Consider the following 24,090-nt stretch of genomic DNA (forward strand, 5'->3'; position numbering starts at 1 on the left):
ATCTCTGCTTGGTACAAACTTATTTCTGAGCTGATTCTGAAGCTTAAATGGTGATCAGCTTTAACAAATGAATATTTAGATCTAACGAGGCCCCCGATGTTTCCTCTTATCGCGACGCAACAGATCAATAACTTGGCATGATAATAGCAACACAGCTTGTGTCAGAAAAATACAGCATGACACCAATTTTCACCTGTTAAACATTACCGAAGACACTAGATGCCTCCAGTGTAATCACTATTAACATGTCACAGCCAGTTATTCCAGATACCAGCTCCCTGGTGGTGCTTTCTGATAATTGCTTGTCACTTGTGACATTAGAGAAAGTGCCCTCTGCCAACACGAGCTCCTCTGCAGAGGAAAATGACTCCTGTCTAGAGGTGCCTGTTTGCCAGTAGGGGTGATCATCAGTTGTGCGTGTAGAAACAGCGCCGTCCTTCCCCCACCGCCTCTTTTTTTTTTTTTTTTTTTTTACTTTTACTTCTAGCAGAAGTGCGGATGTGAGTTTCATATTGATACGGAACAGGCCGCCAGTTTTATTTGTGCAAAGTTTTGTAAGCAATGCGTGTTTAGGCAATGCTCGTTCTGTGGAGCTATGAATCCAGAGGAGCAGACGGTAACCTGGTTAATATCTCTCGGAGTGCTCGGCTCGCCGAAAAAGAATATAGCAGATCCCGAGGAGTTTTTGAAAACATCGCTGAAGGATGGGGTCGTCTTGTGCAAGCTCGCGGAGCGGCTCATACCTGGCTTCACTCCCAAGGTGAGCTGTTGATTTGTCTATTTAAGTCAACACAAGCAAACTGATCGACGACTCCGGGCGAAAGGAAGGAAGCAAGGGAGGGGTTTGATGAAAACGATACCCGAGAAGAACTTCTCCCCGCAGCAGGCCTTTTCATGTGTGTAGCTCACCGCTCTCGAGACGTTAAGTTTTGATAGCCGCCTGTGCGTTTGCCGAGGTGCCTCGGGCACCGATTTAAAAGCTGCGTTTGTTGAGTTTTCACTTGGGGATATTGTAAAATGCGGTTTCCTGTGAGAAGCGAGCGAAAAAATGTTCCGCATTCTTGACGAGTGACTCGGGTTGAAACACCCACCACAACGGGACCGATTCGGTCGGAAGAGTGCGTGAAACATCGGACACGGAGCACCTCGGATAGCTCGCGCAGGGGGTTACACGGGGGTTTTAGACAACTTATTGTGTACGTGTTACCCCACGTTAACAACACGCATTGTTGAGAGGACAACGTTGATAATGACAAATAACAGTTGCAAAGACAGTTCGTCACTTCCTCCTGAACGGCTCTTACCGATGCGACCTCCCCCTTTGAGAGAAAAAGCGGCATCAAGACAGCTGAACTAGAATAAAACCGGAAGTAGTAACTTCTCTTTTATGATGGACTACCCTGCATAGTGTGTTGCTCTTTCTTTTTCCTTGTCACGCAATCTGGACTTAACTCAAAAGCAGTAAAAAACGAAATGTATCCTCCAAAAGTTCCCCTTTTGAACGCCGTAACTCGACCTTTGGGGAAACTTTATTTTGAAAGTTTAGAAAGTGAGCGGATGTTGAGCTTGAACCCGGTTACTTTAAAGAGTCTGTTGTTTATGGTTACGTATGCGCGCAGCGAGACGTAGAGAGAATCCAGTTATTTAGTTGACTGTCGGTTATCACATTCGGATGTGCAGTGTGCTACAGCAGCGTTACTTTTTCTGTGTGACAGCAGCCTCGGCGTTGGGCACCAGCGTGCGTCTGATCCGCCGTGGGTTGCGTTTGTATGTTTATTGTGTGTGCTCAGTATTGCCAGGATCCGAGAACTGAAGCTGACTGCATCACCAATAGCAGGGAGTTTTTAAGAGGATGCTCGTCCTTGAAAGTGGAGGTAAGTTGGAATGAGTGTCAGGTTTCGTGCACACAAGTGAGATGCTTTGGACATGGCGTTATCTCTCTCTTTCTCTCTTTACTTGACTGACCCCCTGAGCCCCTGAACACGTTCTTGCTCTGTTGTGATCTGCTCACCCTGCTGTCAGTCACTACCACTCACCAGACACGAGGGTGCTGCTCTGACTAAAGAGTTTTCAATGAGCCACAACTTACTTTAAGACTTCCTTCCTTTTTTATTTCAAATAAAAGTTCTCTTTTATACCGCTTTGGTGTTTATACTGGTGTGTTTGCTTCGTGATAGAATATGCATACACCACACCGCAGGGCTGCGTTGCTTAAAAATATGTTCAAATCATTCACAGATGTTGGGAGTTTTCCCCGTCTCTGTGCCAGCCCGTCTCTGCCACACTGGACAGAAACCTCCAGCTTTATAAATAATCTTTTCTGGTCTTGAGTCACATCAGTTGGTTTCTTTTAAACAGCTAATTCAGGAGTAGTTTAGGAGTTCTGCCCAGCTGGCTTGTTATGTCTGGGAGGTCCCCTTTGCTTTTATCCAGCAACCCTGCCGTTGTCCATAATTAGACCTGCGGCCAGCCAGCAGCTCATGAGCAGAATTTTTTGCCTCTGGCCAATGTTATAAGTCAGGAGATGTCTGTGGTGCTACAGCCGGCCCTACCCATCCTTTGGTCAGTGATGTGATTGTAGTTGGAGAAGCTCTTCTCTCTATTTTTCCCGCGCCATTGCAAATGGTGGCTGCCTTGTCCTGTGACTGCACAAAGAGAGCAGTCACACTGCTTTCACTTCTGCCCTGAGATGCCGAAAGAGGAAGCACCAATTACTGCTCAAGGCCACTGATTTTATAATGCGTTATAAACTGCATGAGATTATTAATTCTTTCATATTTTACAAACTGCTGCAGTCATTCAGAGTAACATGTATTCATACCATGACTCATTGAAACGACTGGCGCTAACCATGGTCTAGATGACCATACGGGCAACAGCTATTCCCTATCAATATTGTGATGTAAGAACTACAGGCTCCATTTAGTTTTTTTTCCATGCAAAAGTCTTTTTCTAGTATTTTCTACTGTCGAAACCAAAATCATTTTTTTTACATGATTTAAAGTAAGAGAGTAAATCTAGATATCATGTTGACCTTAAGGCTGATCTTGTAGAGATGTGATGGTCACACTCACTTTAACTCGAGATGAGATTCTACATAACCCATCACCAAGGCTCAAACACTATATTTAAGATGTTTAATTTAAAATGTGAAACCTTATCTGCGAGAGGAAAGAAGATAGGCTGTCTGGGACAGAGTGAGCAAGCTGTGTGACTGTGATTGTGTGTGTGTGTGTGTGTGTGTGTGTACGTGCACAAGTATCGTAGTTTGCATGCAAATAAGTGTGTCACTGTCTGTTTTATTACAAACCACTAAGTCACACAATATAGGCCATGCTCATCATGTCACTTTTTTATCTCTGTCTTGTGATAGAGTTATTCAAATCCCTGTGAGTTTAATTGTGTGCACGTGTGTCTCTATTGTTTGTGCTGTCCACCTAACACGCCTTACGGCTCAGATCTGTGCCATCAGTAGAAGAACGTCTCATAGTTACTTCCTCTTCTTCAGCATCAGATGGAGTCTGGCTTGTATTAACAGATGTGTTTTGGGTTTTTTGGTCTAATCCATTCCCCTCTCTTCCTTTTCCCTCCAGGGGTTTGAACCAGAGTGGCTATACACTGGTGAGAACTTTGGCAAGGTGCTGACCACTCTGCTGGCAGTCAACTTCGCCACACAAGGTAAGAGCTTTGCAGTCTCTCTCCCCGTGCGCCTCCAGTCGCTCATATTGAGGAGTTCTCGATGAAAACGTGTCCGCTCGAAATTGAAGCATAGAAGTGAGTCGTAGCATCTGATCTCACGTTACGGTAGCCGGATGTGTGAAAATAACTCATGACTTCAATGGAAGTCTGTATATTACACTCCCTCCCCTTTCACTTCGATGCAAACATTCCACTAAACAAGCTACATAAGAGCATGTGTGCTATGATGGTTTCACAGACTTCTGACATGCATACATTGTAAATGATGATTGTGTGTGTGTGTTATCTATGGGCAGCTGGCATAGCAGTGTGTGTTTGTGTCATGCTGTGTGCCATATTTACTCATGTGCATCCGTTGAGACGCCCTTAAAAATATTCTCTTTTGGTCGTTTGATGTTTTTCTGACATTTGGATTGCGCTCAGAATGAAGCAAAATGCATTATGTAGTATATCTCTCTCACACACATGCATACACATATACACACACACACACACACACACACACACAGAGTCCTTTTAGGGGCACTGAAGAGGTCACACCAGTCTCTCTCCTTTCCAGCTAACAGAGAACCAGCGGCCTTCAGAGTTATTTGATCAGCGTTTCTGGGTTAATTGGCCACCTCTGCGCGTCTCATGATTCATCATAATGTTCCAGGCTATTTGTTTGGATGTTTGTGACATTACTGTATGTGAACAGTGTAACGTGATTCTGATGCTGCCGCTCATGATTATTTCCATCTCCGTTTAATTGATTGCTCAGTCAATACATGTCAGAACGTTTTATTTGACTAACGTTATATCACCCAGATATTGATTTGACAATGATGGACAAAGGCACCCAATCCTCATTGTTTATTTGCGAGTTTTTGAAAATACGTTGCACGTTTGCTTGATAAATTACTGAATTGATTCATCGGCGTGTGGTGTTTGACCCATCAATTAATCAGTTAATTGTTTGAACACTATATGTCTCTATCGTCCTCCAGGGACATGTTACATTGGCTATGACTTTGTTAATGCATGATTAATCTCTTGAGTGCACTTAAATGAACAGGAGGACGTGTGCCACAATCTCAGATGTGGACTCGGAGCCTCTCTCAGTACTCTGGCTCTGCTTGATATGCAAATATTTGATAGGCTGGCTATGCCCAGCAGCTGTTCTCCAATCTTCAAAAGTGAACTTGATTTGAAGTGGATTAGTCACAAGTTAGTTGGTATGATCAAACCTAAGTGGCCTCTGTGTTGTCATTGGTTATCCTGTGCTGGCTTTGCTCCTGACATTTCTCTTCTCAGAATGAATGTTTGTTTAGGTTAAATACTTTTGAACATAGCCTGAATACACACATAGCCACAGAGGGTAGCTGACAGAAGGGCTTGTTCTCTCTCTGTCTGTGTGTGTGTGTTTGTGTGTCTGTGTGTGTTGGGAGTGGCATGTGGGATCCACCATGAGTCCAGCCTGCAGCACATGGAGACGGTCCCTTCCTCCCTCATCACATCAGTTCGCCCTCCCTCACCTCTTAGCATATGGACATCCCTTCCTTGTCCCATACATCCCACAGGATCTGCGGATGAAACCAGATTGCACAAAGTGTTACCGTAGCACATTTTACTGCATGTGAGTGAAAGTGCACAATAGCATTTGTCAGTTTGATTGCGTGGATCTGAACTCCTCACTGGATCTGAAGAAGAGGTTGTTAAGGCTGATGGGGAACTGCTTGTTTACTTTCTTTCTCCTGTGTAGGATCAGGCAGTGGACTTGGCTCGCATCCAGTTGGCATTAGATAGGAAGTATTTTGCTTTGATTGTGTTGCTGCTTGTAAGAGGTTGCAGGGTTGCCATGTGTCACTTTTCAAGTGACTACTAGTGACAACATTGATAGCTGTGTCAGTGCAACTCAAGGACTGCTGCAGGACAGCTGGCAACTCTGCTGCAGAGGCCCAGTCACGACACTGTAGTGGGACGCATGTCGGGTGGCATCAATTATTTTCCCAATGAAACTGCACTTCAGATAAGGGACGAGGAAATTATGTTAAACAAGAACATTGTTTGCTGAACCAACATATAGACAGCGGGAGCAATCACTAAGGTGTGTGTGTGTGTGTTCTACATCTCCTGGCGATGTGCAGTGCAATAGACCAACTTGCATGAATTATCATCAAGATGTCAGCACCCAGAGTTTGTGCCCTGGCCTCAACGACGATGATGATGATGGCGTGCGTTGTTCACATGATGAGAACAAGGCCAGGGAGTCACAAGTTCGGACGTCAATGTTACCGAAGTAAAATATTTCCTCTGTGTCCATAGAATGTGCTGCTGAGAGGTCATGTTCGCAGTCCGGCTCTCACTCTCCCAGTCAGTCGACACCTTCACACACACTCTCCTCGGCCAAATCCAAAGGCTCTCTGCGTAGACAATCCAAATCAGTGGTACGGTGCCTTCTGTATTTCCTTTTCTCTACTCACTGCTCAGGCTTGTTCACCTCATTTCTAAAACCCTGAATCAGTCATTTAGTTGTTGTTGTTTACCCCCCGATGACTACACATTTTACTCTCTTGCATAAAGATAAATATCATTTCCTCACAAACTTACTTTTTAAATCCAAATATGCAGGTTAAAGAAGTTACCCCCCCCCCCCTACATCTGTTCAAACACAGATGTGTTTGCAGATTGACGCAGTGAGCTTCGTGTTTGACCGTCTCTCTAACAGGAAATGTCTGAGAATGGTGGAGGAGGACAGCTGATGGTGAAGGCTCGCTTCAACTTCAAGCCTAACAACGAGGATGAGCTGTCGTTTAATAAAGGCGACTTGATCCACGTGATGCGGCAGGAGGAGGGCGGATGGTGGGAGGGCTCACTCAACGGCAAGACGGGCTGGTTCCCCAGCAACTACGTCCGGGAAATCAAACCCTGCGGTGAGATGATTTGTTTCTTTGTAACTACAATGGTTTATTTTTTCCATCTTTTTGATGATTATAACAAATGTGCTCATCCTTTTGATTGATCTCCTCTACAGAGAAGCCATTGTCTCCTAAAGGCACTCAGCTGACCAAGAACTACTACAGTGTGGCAAGTTATCTAGTTCTTAACGTTGACACATTTCACACTTTAAGTGAACTAACAATACCAAGAGGACTGATGTAGTATTGTGGAGTAACAAGAAGAAAAAAAATCTAGATTTTTTTTCCCAATTATGAGCTAGTTTTACCTGGAACATTAAACCAGTTAGGAAATCTTGTGCATTCCTGAACAGTTCTGCTGTTTGTGCCGCGCTTGCAGGTGGTGCAGGACATCTTGGAACATGAGCGGGAGTTTGTCAAAGAACTACAAACGGTGCTCAGCTGTTATCTACGAGCCCTGCAAGCCGGCGACAAGTAAGGGCGACCACAAGGAGATGTCATCTAATCCTGAGGGCCATGTGTGACTCTAGACACGTATTCTAGAAATGAAATTAACATTTCGTAAATAAGTAAATATTTCAACATGCCTGTTGGAGAGTAGTAGTAGTGTCTCCGCTTACGCCGTGTGTGCGTGTGCGTGTGCGTGTGTGTGTGTGTGTGTGTTCAGGCTGAGCAGTGCGGAAAGCGCTAGCCTCTGTGGAAACCTGGAGGAGATACTCACCTTCCAGCAGGGACTGTGTGTGGCTTTGGAGGACTGTACCAAGTAAGTCATGCGGGACACCGACCTCCATGGAAACGTTTTGCAGTTCGGTCAATTTATTGTCAATAAACTTGTTTTAGTGGAGAGTAAAGTTTGGACCACAGTGTATTCTCTGCAGCGCTTGTATTGTACATGATGAAATGTCTTTAGAAGACCATTCTCGAACTCATTTATGTTTCATAGTGGGTCGTTTGCTACACCTCACACGTACCATACATATTCCCCAAAGCATACCATATTTCACTTTCTTCCTCTCAGACATTTCCTCCTATTTATTTTTTAAATGGCCCAGATACCTTGCAAAGATTGAAAAAATAAAATATAATCCAGCCCAATATATTAACTATGTTTGCAAACATTGGTTTGGTGCATTCATGCACCAGTTGGGGAAACTCTGACATCCAAGGCTTCTGGAAGCAAACGGCTGCCTTCAAGATAAATAACAATGCATTTATACATTTAGAAGTTACGTTATCTGTATGGATCTAGAGTTCTTTAAAACTATATAATTTCCACTCAAGGCCTGGGAATCGCTACCAAATTCAGTTTAAGAAATCTTATTTAATTCTGATTTTGTGGTGCTCTGTTAATCCGACGAGAAAGCAGGTGGATGCCAAAGAACTGTATTTAGTCAGAACGCCCTTGTCGTCAGTAAATCATCTTTTGACAGTCTAAATTCACGACTATTCAGTATATCATCCCTGCAAACTTTCAATCACTCTGACAGGATTACATTTAATGAAACAGGTCTTTCTTGTATGATGATGTCGTTGCTCCAGCAAAGTACAAAGAACAGGGATGGATTTAAATTGTATTACAATTATCAAGTTCTTCCCAAGAATTAATCTCTAAATGTAAAGACATTTTGAAGAAAGTCTCTTACATCGCTCTTCTCGCTCTCAAATCTCTCCTCCTTCTTTCTCCAACCGTTGTCTCCTGTCCTTGCAGAGTCCCCGAGGGCCAGCAGCGAGTGGCGGGCTGCTATCTAAACCAGATGTGTCAGATCAAGAATCTGTACCTGACTTACTGTTCCAGCCATCCTTCAGCGGTTTGCATCCTCACTGACCACAGGTCAGTCACACCACAGCCGTTCACCGCAACAAGATTCTTAATCATGAAGACATTTTGAGAATTGGGATGAATAATGCAAATGCCCTGCTGTCACATACCAACAGTGTAGAATCATTTGGCCTAATTTTCAGGCATTTGATTGACTGATGAGCCTCATGAGACTCAACTAATGAAGGATACAACTATGGAGTTGCAAACAAAAATGACATTCTTCACTCTGGTGTAAACCAGCACGGTTCACAAGATTGAAGAGGTCATGAGAGGATTTCTTGGGGAGGGAATAAGAAAAAAAATAATATTCTGCTTGTTTGACCTCTTCCTGCCCTTAAAATGTATTCAATGAAACCATCCGCGACAGAATAATAACTATTTGATTGAGTTGCTCAAAACGCTCAGACATTCAGCCTTTATTGTGTAAATCGGGTCAAGGGAAAACAGGCTGGAAAACGTTAAAATAACCAACCTAAATGTAACTTGTTTTAGATATTAGAGAAGAGTTGACGCGGTTCATTGATAGTTCAACTTCTAACCACAAGGTGTCAGGCTTCCCATCCGTAAGTGACCGTGGGGCTTCGCTCTGTCTGAGCAGTGACACCCCCCCCCCCCCCCCCTTGTGCTGAAGGTTTCTTCAACCCAGTTACTATTACAGAGCGTCATGCTCATTGAGTGGGGCCGGCGGTTTTTAATCCGAGTCGCTGTGAAATAGCAAAACAACGTTTCTTTGATATTGAGGAACGTCGAAGTGGCCGGTCAGATTCTACATTGCGACCTGCAGATGAAGTTGAGTTCCACACAGGAAGCAGAGTGTTGACAGGATACGTTGTCATTGTGGTTGTGTTGACAGGCAAAAGCGAGGTGCCTTTTCACTTTGATCACTTTTTGTATTTTCAGTTGCAGGCGCCTTTTTTTGTTACTCAATGTTACCAGTTAGTGTTGCTACAGGATACCGTATGACTGACGTCTTGAATCATGGAAACCCGTGAATGGTGTTACTTTCAAATCACATTTTTAGGTTTGCAGTGAAGTGAGAGTATAGCGGGAGGAAAAGTACAAACAAAGCTGACCTCATTTGTGACATGATGCGTGTGTTTGTCATCGGGTTTGTGGTTCTGACAGCAACGACAAATAAATGGAAACCTTTAGAAAGTTGTTCGATATTTTCTATTTCATCGGTTTGCTGTCACGGAATCTGAATTTCTGCTTCTATGCTTTTCATAATGCAACAAATCCATACAGGACGTAGTTTTACCTTTTTTATTTGAAGGATGCCCTTTAATTTTTAAATTATATTTATTTGTAATAAGTTTTGACTCGATTAAATCATTTATGTCTGCAAAATATATAAATTCCAGTACTTTATATTGAAATAAATATTCAATACAATGTTTTGTGGGAGCATTAATGGTTTTATGGTACCATCAAGTTCTCGTTATCATAAATCTGCATCTTTGAAGGGTCCTTGAGCCTTGACCTGTGCAGTGGCGCTCTGTCCTCTGTAGTTTCTCCCAATTAAAGTATCTAAAAAACATCCCTGACTTTGTGTCTCACAGTGAGGAACTCGACAAGTTCATGGAGAGCCAAGGAGCCAGTTCTCCAGGGATCCTGACCCTGACCACCAGTCTCAGTAAGCCCTTCATGAGGCTCGACAAATACCCCACGCTGTTACAGGAGCTGGAGAGACATGTGGAGGTACATGAAATAGAAATGCACTTACCATGTCTAATTATATACTGAAATTATATTAAATGAACATATATTTATTTAATACAGGAATTGAAAATACTATCAGAATGTTGTATTTATATCTGTAACGTGTGTGTGTGTGTGTGTGTGTGTGTGTGTGTGTGTGTGTGTGTGTGTGTGTGTGTGTGTGTGTGTGTGTGTGTGTGTGTGTGTGTGTGTGTGTGTGTGTGTGTGTGTGTGTGTGTGTGTGTGTGTGTGTGTGTGTGTGTGTGTGTGTGTGTATATATATATATATATATCTTTAGCTCAACAACTAAATGGCCACTCATGTCTGATAATGTATGTCCATGGAAAGTGAAAAACCTTTGAGTCTTTATCTCTTTCAACCTCGGATTCCTGCATATATCCCAGCATGCTCAGCATGTGCTTTAACATGTAGAGTTTGGCTGTTTGTTGATGTGTTGTTTTATTTTTCCGCCACAGGAAGCCCACCCCGACTATGCTGACATTGTAAAGGCAACAGCAGTATTTAGGAACCTCGTGGTAAGTCTGGATATGTCCAGGGGAGTAACTATATTATCTTTGTTCATCTTTACCGGGGATTGGGCTTTTACAGAACAGAACAAGGCTGAGTAAAATGCGCAGGAAGTCTCTCTTTCATTCGCAGTTATTAGGGTGTAATTTCTTTCTTTCGTCCATTCATTGATTTATTTTTACAACACAATTTAAGCCAATGTATTGTGTCAAAGCACGGCCCTTAAGATGGCCCCTGGTCACGATGCATCCTGTTTGAACAGCTCAAATTGTTTGCATGTTGAATAGTATATATATATATATATATATATATATATACACTACCGTTCAAAAGTTTGGGATCACTTAGAAATGTCCTTATTTTTCAAAGAAAAGCATTGTTTTTTTCAATGAAGATAACATTAAATCAATCAGAAATACACACTATACATTGTTAATGTGGTAAATGACTATTCTAGGTGGAAACGTCTTGTTTCTAATGAAATATCTCCATAGGTGTATAGAGGCCCATTTCTATCAACTATCACTCCAGTGTTCTAATGGTACATTGTGTTTGCTAATCGCCTTAGAAGACTAATATCTGATTAGAAAACCCTTGAAAACCCTTGTGCAATTATGTTAGCACAGCTGAAAACTGTTTTGCTGATGAGAGAAGCTATAAAACTGGCCTTCCTTTGAGCAAGTTGATTATCTGGAGCATCACATTTGTGGGTTCGATAACTCTCAAAATGGCCAGAAAAAAAGAAGTTTCATGTGAAACTCGCCAGTCTATTCTTGTTCTTAGAAATGAAGGCTATTCCATGCGAGAAATTGCAAAGAAACTGAAAATGTCCTACAGCGGTGTGTACTACTCCCTTCAGAGAACAGCACAAACGGGCTCTAACCAGAGCAGAAAGAGAAGTGGGAGGCCCCGGTGCACAACTCAGCAAGAAGACAAGTACATTAGAGTCTCTAGTTTGAGAAATAGACGCCTCACAGGTCCTCAACTGGCAGCTTCTTTAAATGGTACCCGCAAAACGCCAGTGTCAACGCCGACAGTGAAGAGGCGACTCGGGATGCTGGCCTTCTAGGCAGAGTGGCAAAGAAAAGCCATATCTGAGACTGGCCAATAAAAGAAAAGATTGGTATGGGCAAAGAACACAGGCATTGGACAGAGGAAGATTGGAAAAGGTGTTATGGACAGATGAATCCAAGTTTGAGGTGTTTGGATCACACAGAAGAACATTTGTGAGACGCAGAACAGGTGAAAAGATGCTGGAAGAGTGCTTGACACCATCTGTCAAGCATGGTGGAGGTAATGTGATGGTCTGGGGCTGCTTTGGTGCTGGTAAAGTGGGAGATTTGTACCAGGTAAAAGGGATTTTAAATAAGGAAGGCTATCACTCCATTTTGCAACGCCATGCCATACCCTGTGGGCAGCGCTTGATTGGAGCCAATTTCCTCCTCCAACAGGACAATGACCCAAAGCACACCTCCACATTGTGCAAGAACTATTTAGGAAGAAGCAGGCAGCTGGTCTGCTGTCTGTAATGGAGTGGCCAGCACAGTCACCAGATCTCAACCCCATTGAGCTGTTGTGGGAGCAGCTTGACCGTATGGTCCGCAAGAAGTGCCCATCAAGCCAATCCAACTTGTGGCAGGTGCTTCAGGAAGCGTGGGGTGACATTTCAACAGATTACCTCAACAAATTAACAGCTAGAATGCCAAAGGTCTGCAATGCTGTAATTGCTGCAAAAGGAGCATTCTTTGACGAAAGCAAAGTTTGAAGAAAAAAATTAATACTTCAAACACAAATCATTATTTCTAACCTTGTCAATGTCTTGACTATATTTTCTATACATTTTGCAACTCATTTGATAAATAAAAGTGTGAGTTTTCATGGAAAACACGAAATTGTTTGGGTGATCCCAAACTTTTGAACGGTAGTGTATATATATACTATTATTTAACCCATCATTAGGCATGCATAAACGGTCAGACATGTCCTTTGTGGTTAACCGCTGACATCCCTACTGCCAAACCCAGCTTTAAGTAAATTTGCTTTTCAAATATACGTTTAGTCTCTAATGTTCATTAACTGACCTGATTACTTAAATAAAATCAGTTTCATGTTTGGGTTCATTGTGAGTTGTGATGAGCGTGTTGTTCCTGCAGTGCGTGTGAACTGAAATGCCCACAGAGAAGAGTTGGATGAGAAGCGATGTAACCGCACGGCACCTGAGTGAACATCACTCTTCACAGTTTCCTTGGTATACCTCTTGAGTTCCTAGTAAGAATAGATGAGGTGACTCGCATGTCTCTTCAGCAGAGCTGCACAGAAAAGAAGGGAAAAAACGCCACCCAAAACTGACTGTTTAAATTTGAAAGTCTCCTTTTTCTTTGTGTTTTTATGTGGTCGGGTGGGCAGGGGTTCATGAAATGTGAGTTACACCTCTGCAGCTCTCCGTGTTCAGAACTTCATTTTTGCACAATGTGCAGTGGAAAATGACGTGAACTCGTTCCTGTTTGAGGAGGGAGAACACCCAGCACCTGAACATGTGCTACTTTATTTGACAGGCTACTCCATATACCTGACAAAAAGGTATCAAAGAAATGTTCACAGTAGAAAATGTAAATGTTCACGTTAATATTTAAAGCCATAATCCATGGTGGGAAATAAATCCCTGCTGCTCATTACTTTTTTTTAAAGACAAGAAACCAGAGTGTGTGTCACATATTTGACATTGTGTAAATTGGACTGGAATATGTCAAATCTAGTAATCTAGAAAAATATCAGCAAAACTATTAACAGATCAGCTCTAAGTTATGTCCAATTCTATCCAAAGTAGCCCAATACATATTATTGTTCAAATTCTATAATGTTTTTGCATTTTTATTGACTAAATGGTGTGTTTGTGTGTGTGTTTAGACGCAGTGCCAGGAGCTGCGGAAGCGCAAGAACCTAGAGCTCCAGATCTTGTCGGAACCAGTGCGTGGCTGGGAGGGAGATAGCATGAAGAGCCTGGGTCACGTGGCCTACATGTCCCAGGCCCACATCAAAAATGGGTCCAGTGAGGTGAGAGGATGAAAGCTGTCGATTAGAATGACCTGAGTTCCACTCAGTCAATGAGGATCGAAGGAAGGAAGGAAAAGTGTCACAGGATGTATTGATTGCCAATAACAACATTGGCTTGTGCATGTACAGAGAAGACTGTAAGATGGACTTCCATGAGCCTCTTTTCCCATCTCTAATAGACTTTGGGATTTTTTTTGTCATTAATATGATTATATCCATTTCTCAATGAAGCCTACTGGGTACAAGGCCAATTCTTATTGGCTAATATGTTCACAGTCTGGATGCTTTATTTTGGATCTCTTTACCTCCTATATTGCCATAGATTGAGCGTGCATGGAGTGTTGCATATAAGCAGCCAGGAGATGGCACCTTGAGGTGCAGTGTTCTAAATTTTGGACTCATGCCAAGTCCCACAATTACGATTTAACCCCTTATGCCTGGAAGTGTCATTATTTACAACAGATGTGAATAATTTAACTTTGCAACAAGCCTGATTGTGCAAAACGACGGCCTCCTTCTTTGGTCATCTACCATCCCCCTCGTGTGTCAAAACAGAAACTGAATGTAGGCCATACACTGCAAACCAGCTCCTCTTTCTTGCCTGGTTTCCGTGCAGGGGTCGATTTTTAAGTCTGTGGTTGAAAATAAAAAAGCCCACGAGAGACATTTGGATTCGCCCTGTTTTATATCTTTATCACTGCTAACCGCTTTCCAACCAACATACTCAGCCCCACGTCTTTGTCACCATCTAATTTCCTATCTGCATAACAATCGTCAGTCTTGCCAAACCAGTTCCTCATTGCTACCTTGAGCTAAAATATGCTAGTGTCGGCTCTGATGATGGTTTTGCGTCAGAAGGTGTGCCCGTAACTAGGACGCGATTGGTTTTTGACAAGCAATAATAATAATAAGCGGGTTCAACTGCAGCCATCTTCCTTTCACTGATTGAATGAACTATGAGGCCACGTTGCAAACAAGTCATTTTTTGTCTCCTTGCAGGAAAAAGAGGAGCGCTATCTCATGCTGTTTCCTACTATGTTAGTCATGCTCTCTGCCAGTCCCCGGATGAGTGGCTTTATTTATCAGGTGAGCAACACAGTACACAGGATGTCTCCTACATCAGTTCTTAATGTGTATTTTGTTCCAAATTGTGTGATTTAGAATTTTTCGTTGGCACATAATGACATTAATTTCAGACCACAACAAGTTATGGAAGACATGGTCAACCTACGATATGGGGCCGTCTTATTTTCTCTCTTTTTGCTTGTCCCATTCAGGGAAGACTGCCACTGGCAGGCACCACGGTAACGAGACATGCAGAGGACGCAGACAATGGCCACTATGCCTTGGACATTACAGGTTTGCATCTGAAGCTCTGGAGAAAGTGATGTCTCATGTTCTTCAGTTGAGTCGAGGATACAGCAGTAATACAGTGTATTAGATAGTCACCCGAATAAAGAATCGTAGATGAAGCATTCGCCCACTAAACAGTTGCGGGACTGTTATGTAGCTAAAAAGCTACATCATTTCTTTCAGAACAAGGGCGATTTATCTGAGCTTTCACAGTGTGAACAATGGCTTATAAAAATCCCATTTTTTATATTGACATGAAATCAAAAGGCATCTTTGTGTACAGTTTGTCCATGTGGCATTTATTCCAATGTGCTGCTACATTTTGGGGGGCATGTGAAGTAGACTTCGACCTCCAAAAGAAAAGTCCATTTCAATAATTGACTGTTCTAGTTGTGGTCTGACCTTTGTCAGCTATGCGTGACTTTTACTGAAAGAAGTGTGTGTGTGTGTGTGTTTGTGTGCTGCAGGAAGCATGACCGATCGTATGACAGTGTTCTGCAGTACTGCCCAGGAGCTACAAGAATGGCTAGAGCACCTTCAGCCCTACACCAAAGGAGGAAGCCCTGCAGGAACTATCTCAAAGGTGAGGACACACACACACACACAGTAAACTGTCAAAACAATACTAAAAGTGAACCTTGCAACATGCTGAGGTGTGAAAAACATTAGACTCATCTTTCATTGCGTGAATAATTCCCACACACTTGCTTGTCTCCTTTCCTATGATCCTCTCTTGCAGACTGCAGAAGGCAAGCCACTGAGCCTGGTCGGCACCCCGACTCACCTGTCCCACCTGGGCAGCGTCATCAGTCGCGGCCCCCTAGAGCCGCCGAAGACCAGCAAGCCCTGGTCTCTCAGCTGCCTGCGCCCGGCTCCGCCCCTCAAACCCTCTGCCGCACTGGGATACAAAGAGGTAGGCGGTTGTCGCGTCGCACAAACAAGCCCACACAAGCTTAGTATGCATCTTTCCATAAACAGCAGTACATTGTTAGTCAGAGAGTGCAAGAAGTCCTCCTCCATTTCAAGCCTCTCTCTGTGTCCCCTTTTCTTTCCTCTACTTTATTCAGACCTCCACTATATGTGTTACACAATACTTTCCACCAAAAACACGAAGAACACACGTGAAGTTACACCTCTTAACGTGCTGGACGTGAAAACCCTTCATATATGCAGAATGGTATTTTGTGTGTGGGCCAGCTAAATAAATTACATGGCTGAAAAGCCGCAACAAGTTATTGATAATACAGTAAATGGAATCGCTTAAACACTTCGAGTGTGTCTGACTCATGACATGATGACGGTCTGGGGAACGTAATTCCAGTAACATGGTCTGACTGGTGCCAGTGGTTAAAAGCTACTTGTCTTTGTGGTCAACGTGGGAGGGAGAGGCGTTCACAAAGTCATCATCCAGCTCTTTAAATCTTTCAGTTGGCATAGATTACAGTAAACACTGTGGAATAGAGTAAACATGAGACGGGGCCCTTCTTCTTTTTTTTTTTCAAAGCTCTAATCAAAAACTATTTAATCTCCTGTAATTTTTAACACGAACTACCAACATATACTACTCAAGCTGCTTCTTTTGATCCACTGTGAGAAATGAAAGAAGGAGGCTAGAAGCTATTTGGCTTTTTTTCTCTGCCATGCAAAGAATGCATGTCTCGTCCTCTGAATGCATATCCTTCTTTCTGCTCGATTCTTCATATAGCTCTCCTTTCTTTCTTTTTTTTCCCTTACTAGTAATTAACCTATTCTGCATAGACACAGAATAGGTGAATGGCAGAGTGGGGGTATAACAATGTTAACCATTTACTCTCTAGCACACCCTTTTCTCATCGTATTTTTTCATGCACATTTCCCCTTTTTCTCTCTTTCTCCATCCTGCCTTCTGTAGAGGATGTCTTATATCATGAAGGTAAGGTTAGATCACACTGTTTCTATCTGTGTGGGGCTAGGGGGTGGGGGTGGGATGCGTTTGGGATGGGCTTTGCCTGTGTGTGTGTGTGTGTTTGCCCCAGTGTTGAGCTGGCATGCCATTGCTCCGTTTGCTTCACTCCTCTCTCTTTGTCGTCTGTTAGTTTTCTGTGGTCCTGCTTGTCTGCTCTTTCTACATTTTTTTTTTCTCATTCCCTTTTAGTGAGTCGAGTTAAAAACATCTCTCATGCAACAGTGGAGGCATTTTTTTTACACAGATGATGTCTCCTATCATTCAGCCCTGAGTGTGTTACTTTACACTTGTGTCACAGTTTGAATAATCAGCAGCCAAAATATGCTGTCATTGGTAAGATCACGTCTCTTTTTAAAGGGGACACCAACTAAATTATGAATTCTAATTATGATGTAGTTATTTCTATATCCTAGGAAAGTTCAATACATTTTTGTGAACATGAGCTAATGTCTCACATCATCTATAACATCTTTCTAAATAGACCATTTCACATTAAATTACTGGAGATCTAATGGAAACAAGCTGTTGCTGTGCAATGCTGTTCCATTCAAATGGTCTATTCATTGTATATTGAGCAGTACCAGACCTAATACTTAATGACATCCCAAATTATAATTCAAGTTTTTGAAATTGTGAGAGACTTGTTCATGTTTACGAATCTTTTTGGACTGTCTTAGAGCTTAGGAACAACGTGTATGCACTTTGAAAATGGGCTTTAAGTTGATTGCATGTTCCTGGAGAACCAGACTGAAGCTACATTCCATGCATAATAATGTGCAATTCATTATCGGCCCGGCGGCTTTAAACAAAACTCCAATGAATGCTAGAACTCCTCTGTGTCAGTTGTTTAACACGTTGGACAAAACCGCTCCATAAGGCCATCATATGTCTTAAAGTGTTGTGTTCTTCTGCTCTTTAAAGTGACTAAAATGTCCTAGAATGTGTGTATAAATGTGTATATTACACAATTAATGTACTCCAAGCAGGTTCATGGAGCTAAATCTTGACAAAAATTGCACATCACTCGACACCAATGTAGTCGATCACTTGTAGTCGGTGAAGTTTTGATCCTTTACCTTCTCCATCCCCCTTAAAGGTAGGGAAATTGTGCCACAATCCCACTCTCCATTTTATATTTTAAGTAATCTGATCAATTATTCCTCCTTGATTTCATATGAGCGACTTTTCGCATTCCGTGGTAGAGTTTTTCAAGTGAATTCTCCATAAATTACTAAAACGGACCATTGCTTACTATCTATTTCCCTGTTGCGTGTTCGACTAAGCCATGGAGCAAGTTACTTCATGAGAGGTATCATAAGACTGTGATGTTTATGTGTCATAAGTCACCTCCACCCATCTCAACTTTATTGTGCGCAGGAGAGAAAAAAGACATTGAGCTTTTTTTTATCAGACCTACTCAACCTACCAGCAAAAAAAAAAAAGTGTCACATTCATAAAACTGCATCATTGTGGCTGGAAAGCCCGTAGAAATTCATGTAATTCCATCTCGGCTTCCTTTCCCATAGCGTTGTCAACACTGTATCCTACAGGTAAAGCTTCTCCTTCCTTGACGGTCGTCAGTGGTGGCTAAAATATTCTGGATCTGATAAGTGATGTGAAAAGATGTGTTTGATTTTAGTTTACTGGACGCCGTGTTAGGCCGGGTAGCACAGATCCGTCCCCGGGCCGGGTCGGTCTCGGCCATCGCCACACGCTTGCTGCCTTGTTTGCTGATAGAGTTTTGTCCTTTTGATGTTTGTTTACACGGGATGCGCGTCCCTGTGAGCTTGCATTCTGTTTGCTTTGGTACCTCAGCTTCACAGGTGTGCAGTGCAGTGTTTGTACGTGTTTAGAGAGAGGTACTGAATTAGATGTTGGACTCTTCCAGGACTCCAGCAAGAGCCCACGGCCCATAAAGAAGTTCCTGCCAGGCAATAGGAAGAAAGAGCGGAAGCACTCCGATGACGAAGTTCAAACGAGGAAAAGTATGAGTTTTATCTTTCTATAAAACGAGAGGCGGCTTAATACAGGGCCTGTCCACATGTATGGTCGTTGTATGTTCAGTGTGTGGGCTTATTTCTATCTGCGGAGCAGGAATGTTTGTGACATCTGCTGAATGAAGCATTTAAGTTAGTATTTATGATTTTGACCCCATCTGGTTGTCACAGGCACGGCGGCGCTGGAGGAGGACGCTCAGATCCTGAGGGTCATCGAGGCGTACTGCACGGGGGCCAGCCTGCACCAGACCACCACGGGTGTGCGTTTATGTAAGAACAATGTTTCTCTAACGCCTTCTTGGATTGCACATCTTCAGCAGCTGATGAAACTGTAAATCAAGCCTCCTCATTAATGTGTGTGTGCGTGTGTGTGTGTGTGTGTGTGCGTGCAGCGGTGCGGAAAGAGTGCGTCCCTCAGGTGCTTCTGCCAGAGGAAGAGAAGATCATTGTGGAGGAGATGAAGAGCAACGGGCAGACAGTTATTGAGGAAAAGTAAGCGTGTTATATTTTGTTATAATTTTTCACTGAATCTGTAACTAGATTCAGAAATCTTGATTTAATTCAGGCTGTGGAGGCGTGCGTCTTCACACAGTATGACAGGGGGGAAAGAATTGATGTTGTCGAGCAATAGTTTTTGTGTTTCTTTCAGGAGTCTGGTGGATGCTGTGTATGCTCTCAAGGACGAGGTCCATGACCTGAAAAAGGTAAGCGGGAATTTAGATGACTAATGTACTAAATGTGTTTAATGTGCTAAATGTGTTCAGGCCATTGTTTTCCAATCTTTGACTGTTTTGCTTCCATAACATGTCTTTTTCAACAGCATATGAAAATGTATCTGGCTAAACTGATGCAGTAAATTCATGAGCTGTTTTTATAGCAAACGGGAACCTGGTATATTTAAAAAGAAAATTATATTAACATCAATTGAGATGCAGATTTAATATATCTGTCATGAACTTTCACTATCGACTGGATATACCAGTTTTTTTGCAAGTGAAAACCTTTTCCACAAAAAGAAGCACGTTCATAACAACTGACAAACCAGATGAAAATGGACTCTTCTTTCATGGCCGGTCGACGTGTGTTCCTTTTCCTTTTTTGTGTCACATCTGACGTCACAATTACGCGGGTAACGCTTCGTAAACAGGGAAAACGATACGGTGGTTACTACTCTTCATTTAACTCTCGTTTAAACTCTCAAACTTGAGCATGCCTCGGATGTCTGTCAAGTTTGAATGAAGTTTTTTTTTTTCCATAATCAGCGAGGTATATATTAAGTTGTCTGAAGAGAATGAACATTTTCTTTTTCTATGTTTAATGAATCGTAATAATTGTCCATATCTTTGTTGATTTTATTCATGATATATTTACTTCAAAAGCCATGTGTTAGTGGGTTTAGTCTAGTGGGAACGGGGCTGAACACAACCTGTCAACAACTGTCATTGTCTGTATGTGTTACAGGAGAATAAGTGGATGAAGCAGTTTCTGGAAGAGGAGCAGAAGTCTCGCAAAGAGCTGGAGCGAGTGGTCCGGAAACTGGCCAAGCAGAAGAACGATAGTGCGAGGGACGACTGCGGCCACTGAACACAATCATCCTCGTCCTCGTGTGGCTCTCTGTGTGTGTGTGTGTGTGTGTGTACATTTATGTAAGCGTGCTTGTGGGTGGTCAGGTGTGTGTGTGTTTGTTTATCTGTCGATGTAGCGTCTCCATATTTCAATCGCACACAGCCGTGTGGAACTCCCTCGCTGACGTCGATGCTCGTAGTTTCTACGTTTCAAGTGTTGGAGCTTGAGTTGACATTTTTGATGACTTGCAATCCGTCTTCCTGATCCGGCCTCACGAGATGAGACCAGACATATGCTTGTCCACAAAGCAGCTCAGCGAAACCAAGACTGGTAAAGTGGGATGTTTCCAACTCACTGCCTCGAGGCGACTGGCACTGTGAACACTCCCCCAACAAATGGGACCATTTGGGACGAGGAAAAACATGCGATCCCCGCCGCTTCTCTTGCTTCAGTCGGAAAATGGAAAAGGAGTATGAAGCCATCGAGTCCGATAGGTGTTCTCCTGCATGCACTTCCGTTACCAAGGGGACTGATTTTCTTTTCTTTGCGTCATGAATGTTTTATTTGTCACGAGGTCACCCAGTGGGGAAATGGATTCACTGAGCTTTCATAAGCGTGTGCGATTTGCATTTTTGTACCGTTCTCGACATTCACATCCCAAGTTTCCACGGCGTTTGGTTTAAGCAATTCAAACAGGGTCGCTCATCATGCTGCAGTCAGTTGTTTCCAAAAGCAGCCGTGTCTGCATGAATGTACAGCGTTTCTACAGTCTGAAATCTGCATCAGAAATGTGATAATCAAGATATTCATATATATATATATATATATATATATATGTCCAAAGCTATCAGGGATGCAGCTGCATGATAAAAGAGAAAAGGCATAACGATTTATCATTTATATACAAGAGAACGCAAATAATACAACAGATGTGACCCTTACTCTTCTTACTAAAATATATTCAAGTATGATTTTAACATATTAAATACATAGCCTTGCTTTATTTTTCATTTGAAAAGAATATTCATTATTTATTGTTCACCCAAGCATTTAATTGTGGTGTTAGCCTTATTGATATAGTTTTGCTGCCTTTACATCCGTCTGGAATTTATGAAACTACATTGCTGAGTAAAGGCGGAACGAGCCTCGTTTCGGCCAAAGGGAGAATAGAGTTTTTTTTCGTCTCAAAAGAGAAGAAAGGTCTATAATAAAGAGTCTGACTTGACTGTGGCCTCCTAACGGGGTCCTGCAGAGCGGAAGGAGACGGGAAATAAGCCGAGAGATTTATTTGTGGGTTTAGAGTCGAGCTCAAATGTTCAAGTGCCTCCCGAAGGGGTCGATAAACTTAAGAGTTTAAGACCGGACTGGGACTAAATGCATGACTTGTAAAGAAAGTGTCACAGGGGGTTTGTTGTAATATGTCAAAAAGAAAGGCTCAAGCTTAATGGGTATATATAGGGTCTGGAAAACATCCAGGGCGCTGCGTGTTACTTAGGAAGCAGCCTCTTTACAGAGAGCCACTGCGGTACATTTCCTCGTGAGGTTGAGTGTGTGATGTCAACACTGTGCACTACTCTTGCAGAGCAGCTGTGGGTGTTATTGAAAGGCAATAAGTAACTGCTTTTCTCGATGACCTCTGGGTGAGTCTCGACATGAAAGGCCAGATTTGGAGAAATTGCTTTAAAAAAATGAAAAAGAATAAACCCAATTTATTAACCAAAGACGGTCCGGACCATGTGGTTAAGCCACCACACTATAGGCTTGTCATCATGTCTCCATTTGCCTTTTATTTAATCGTGTCTCTTGGTATTGTACAGGTCCCAATTGTCATCACGCATTGTCCAAAATCTTATATTCATGTAGTGGTGGGCAATCACTCTTGGGAAGGGCTGTTTTTGCGTGTACCTCTTTCCATGGATGTGGAGCGCTGTGCCGGGTACAAGGCGGCGCTGGTACTTCTGCAGCAGAGATGGTGTCTTGCTCAAGGGCACATCAGCTTGTACAAATGTTGATCTTTAATTGTTATTCCTCATGGGATGCACAGCTGGCAGCCAGACTCACCTCAGCGTTACAGAAGCTCTGCTTCCAGTTCAAATGTGTGTCTCTGTCTGATAACGTGTTCCCTGTTGAGATTAACACATGTGCTGTTCGTGTATCCTAAATATTTGTCATTACGTACCACATACTTTAGTTTTTTCAACTCCAAATATCCTCAGCGAGCACTTACTGGTGGGAGGTTGAGCTCCGGGTTCATCTTGTTTATCTCCAGACCACTGTGTGTATTGTTTGGCAGGTTGTTCTATGCAATTATTGTTGCTGCAAGTATTGTAATGTTTTTTTCTTTTCTAGACACTCTGTACATTGTGTTTGGTATGGTCATTCTTTTATTAAAAGTTTAATATAATATTTTTGGACATTAATTTTACTAAGCGAGAAATGTAAAACCGTTCAAAGGTTTCACACACACACTCTCTTATATATATTTGTATATATATATATGTGTATATATATATTTATCTCACCGCATGGTAAGAATGGCTTGTTCCCTCGTCCACCCCAGCCAGCCTTTTCCATGCGGCATTCGGCACATGTGCGGTTCAGGAATTCGTGGGTTGTTCAGATTTCGGTAGCCAGACACCGTTCACAGGATGGAAGAAGCCGTGAAGAACAGATGACATCCTGTCGAAGTGTGCCGCCTCTGCCTCTGAGCACATCTCCATAGAGATTCATACTTTCCATCCGGCTCAGCTCCACGACAGTTGTGTGATGTTTGAGTTGCTGACTTTAAACTTGCTGGTAGAAGCGTAACATTACCCACCGAGCACTTTCAACACGCACACAGGGAGGTGTTAGTGTGTCCATGTGTTATATATAGATATATACAGGACTGTCTCAGAAAATTAGAATATTGTGATGAAGTTCTTTATTTTCTGTAATGCAATTAAAAAAACAAAAATGTCATGCATTCTGGATTCATTACAAATCAACTGAAATATTGCAAGCCTTTTATTCTGATTTATTGCTGATTATGGCTTACAGCTTAAGAAAACTCAAATATCCTATCTCTAAATATTAGAATATCATGAAAAAGTATACTAGTAGGGTATTAAACAAATCACTTGAATTGTCTAATTAACTCGAAACACCTGCAAGGGTTTCCTGAGCCTTGACAAACACTCAGCTGTTATAAATCTTTTTTTTACTTGGTCTGAGGAAATATTAAAATTTTATGAGATAGGATTTTAGAGTTTTCTTAAACTGTAAGCCATAATCAGCAATATTAAAAGAATAAAAGGCTTGCAATATTTCAGTTGATTTGTAATGAATCCAGAATGCATGACATTTTTGTTTTTTTAATTGCATTACAGAAAATAAAGAACTTTATCACAATATTCTAATTTTCTGAGACAGTCCTGTATATATAGTTAATGCTTTCGTCCATTACTATTATCCTCGATACTCAAACCAGTTGCAAGAGTTTGATACATTATTCATATCACCACATGGACATGCATGGGAACCAATGGTTG

The 24,090-nt window shown here is 42.3% G+C and overlaps 1 protein-coding gene across 4 annotated transcripts; it reads left to right on the top strand.

Annotated features, from left to right (window-relative positions):
- The first annotated feature begins 507 nt into the window (after positions 1–507).
- arhgef6 (Rac/Cdc42 guanine nucleotide exchange factor (GEF) 6) lies at positions 508–22,964 on the top strand. 4 transcript variants are annotated; one of them, XM_056439272.1, is made up of 22 exons: positions 508–760; positions 1,791–1,874; positions 3,594–3,678; positions 6,004–6,125; positions 6,407–6,611; positions 6,713–6,765; positions 6,976–7,070; positions 7,264–7,359; positions 8,305–8,427; positions 9,978–10,116; positions 10,594–10,653; positions 13,553–13,699; positions 14,699–14,785; positions 14,977–15,058; positions 15,520–15,635; positions 15,792–15,965; positions 16,944–16,964; positions 18,886–18,982; positions 19,166–19,264; positions 19,387–19,486; positions 19,626–19,698; positions 20,456–22,964. In XM_056439272.1, exons 1-22 carry the CDS (start codon positions 596–598, stop codon positions 20,576–20,578), a joined length of 2,346 nt encoding a protein of 781 aa, XP_056295247.1. In that variant the 5' UTR covers positions 508–595; the 3' UTR covers positions 20,579–22,964. The 4 variants fall into 4 exon arrangements, with proteins under 4 accessions (XP_056295247.1, XP_056295248.1, XP_056295249.1 ...); XM_056439273.1 differs by having other exon boundaries at positions 509–760; positions 19,644–19,698; XM_056439274.1 differs by lacking the exon at positions 16,944–16,964 and having other exon boundaries at positions 509–760.
- Positions 22,965–24,090: the final 1,126 nt, after the last annotated feature.

Source organism: Pseudoliparis swirei, chromosome 19, assembly GCF_029220125.1.
Source record: "Pseudoliparis swirei isolate HS2019 ecotype Mariana Trench chromosome 19, NWPU_hadal_v1, whole genome shotgun sequence".
NCBI classification, from domain to species: Eukaryota; Metazoa; Chordata; class Actinopteri; order Perciformes; family Liparidae; genus Pseudoliparis; species Pseudoliparis swirei.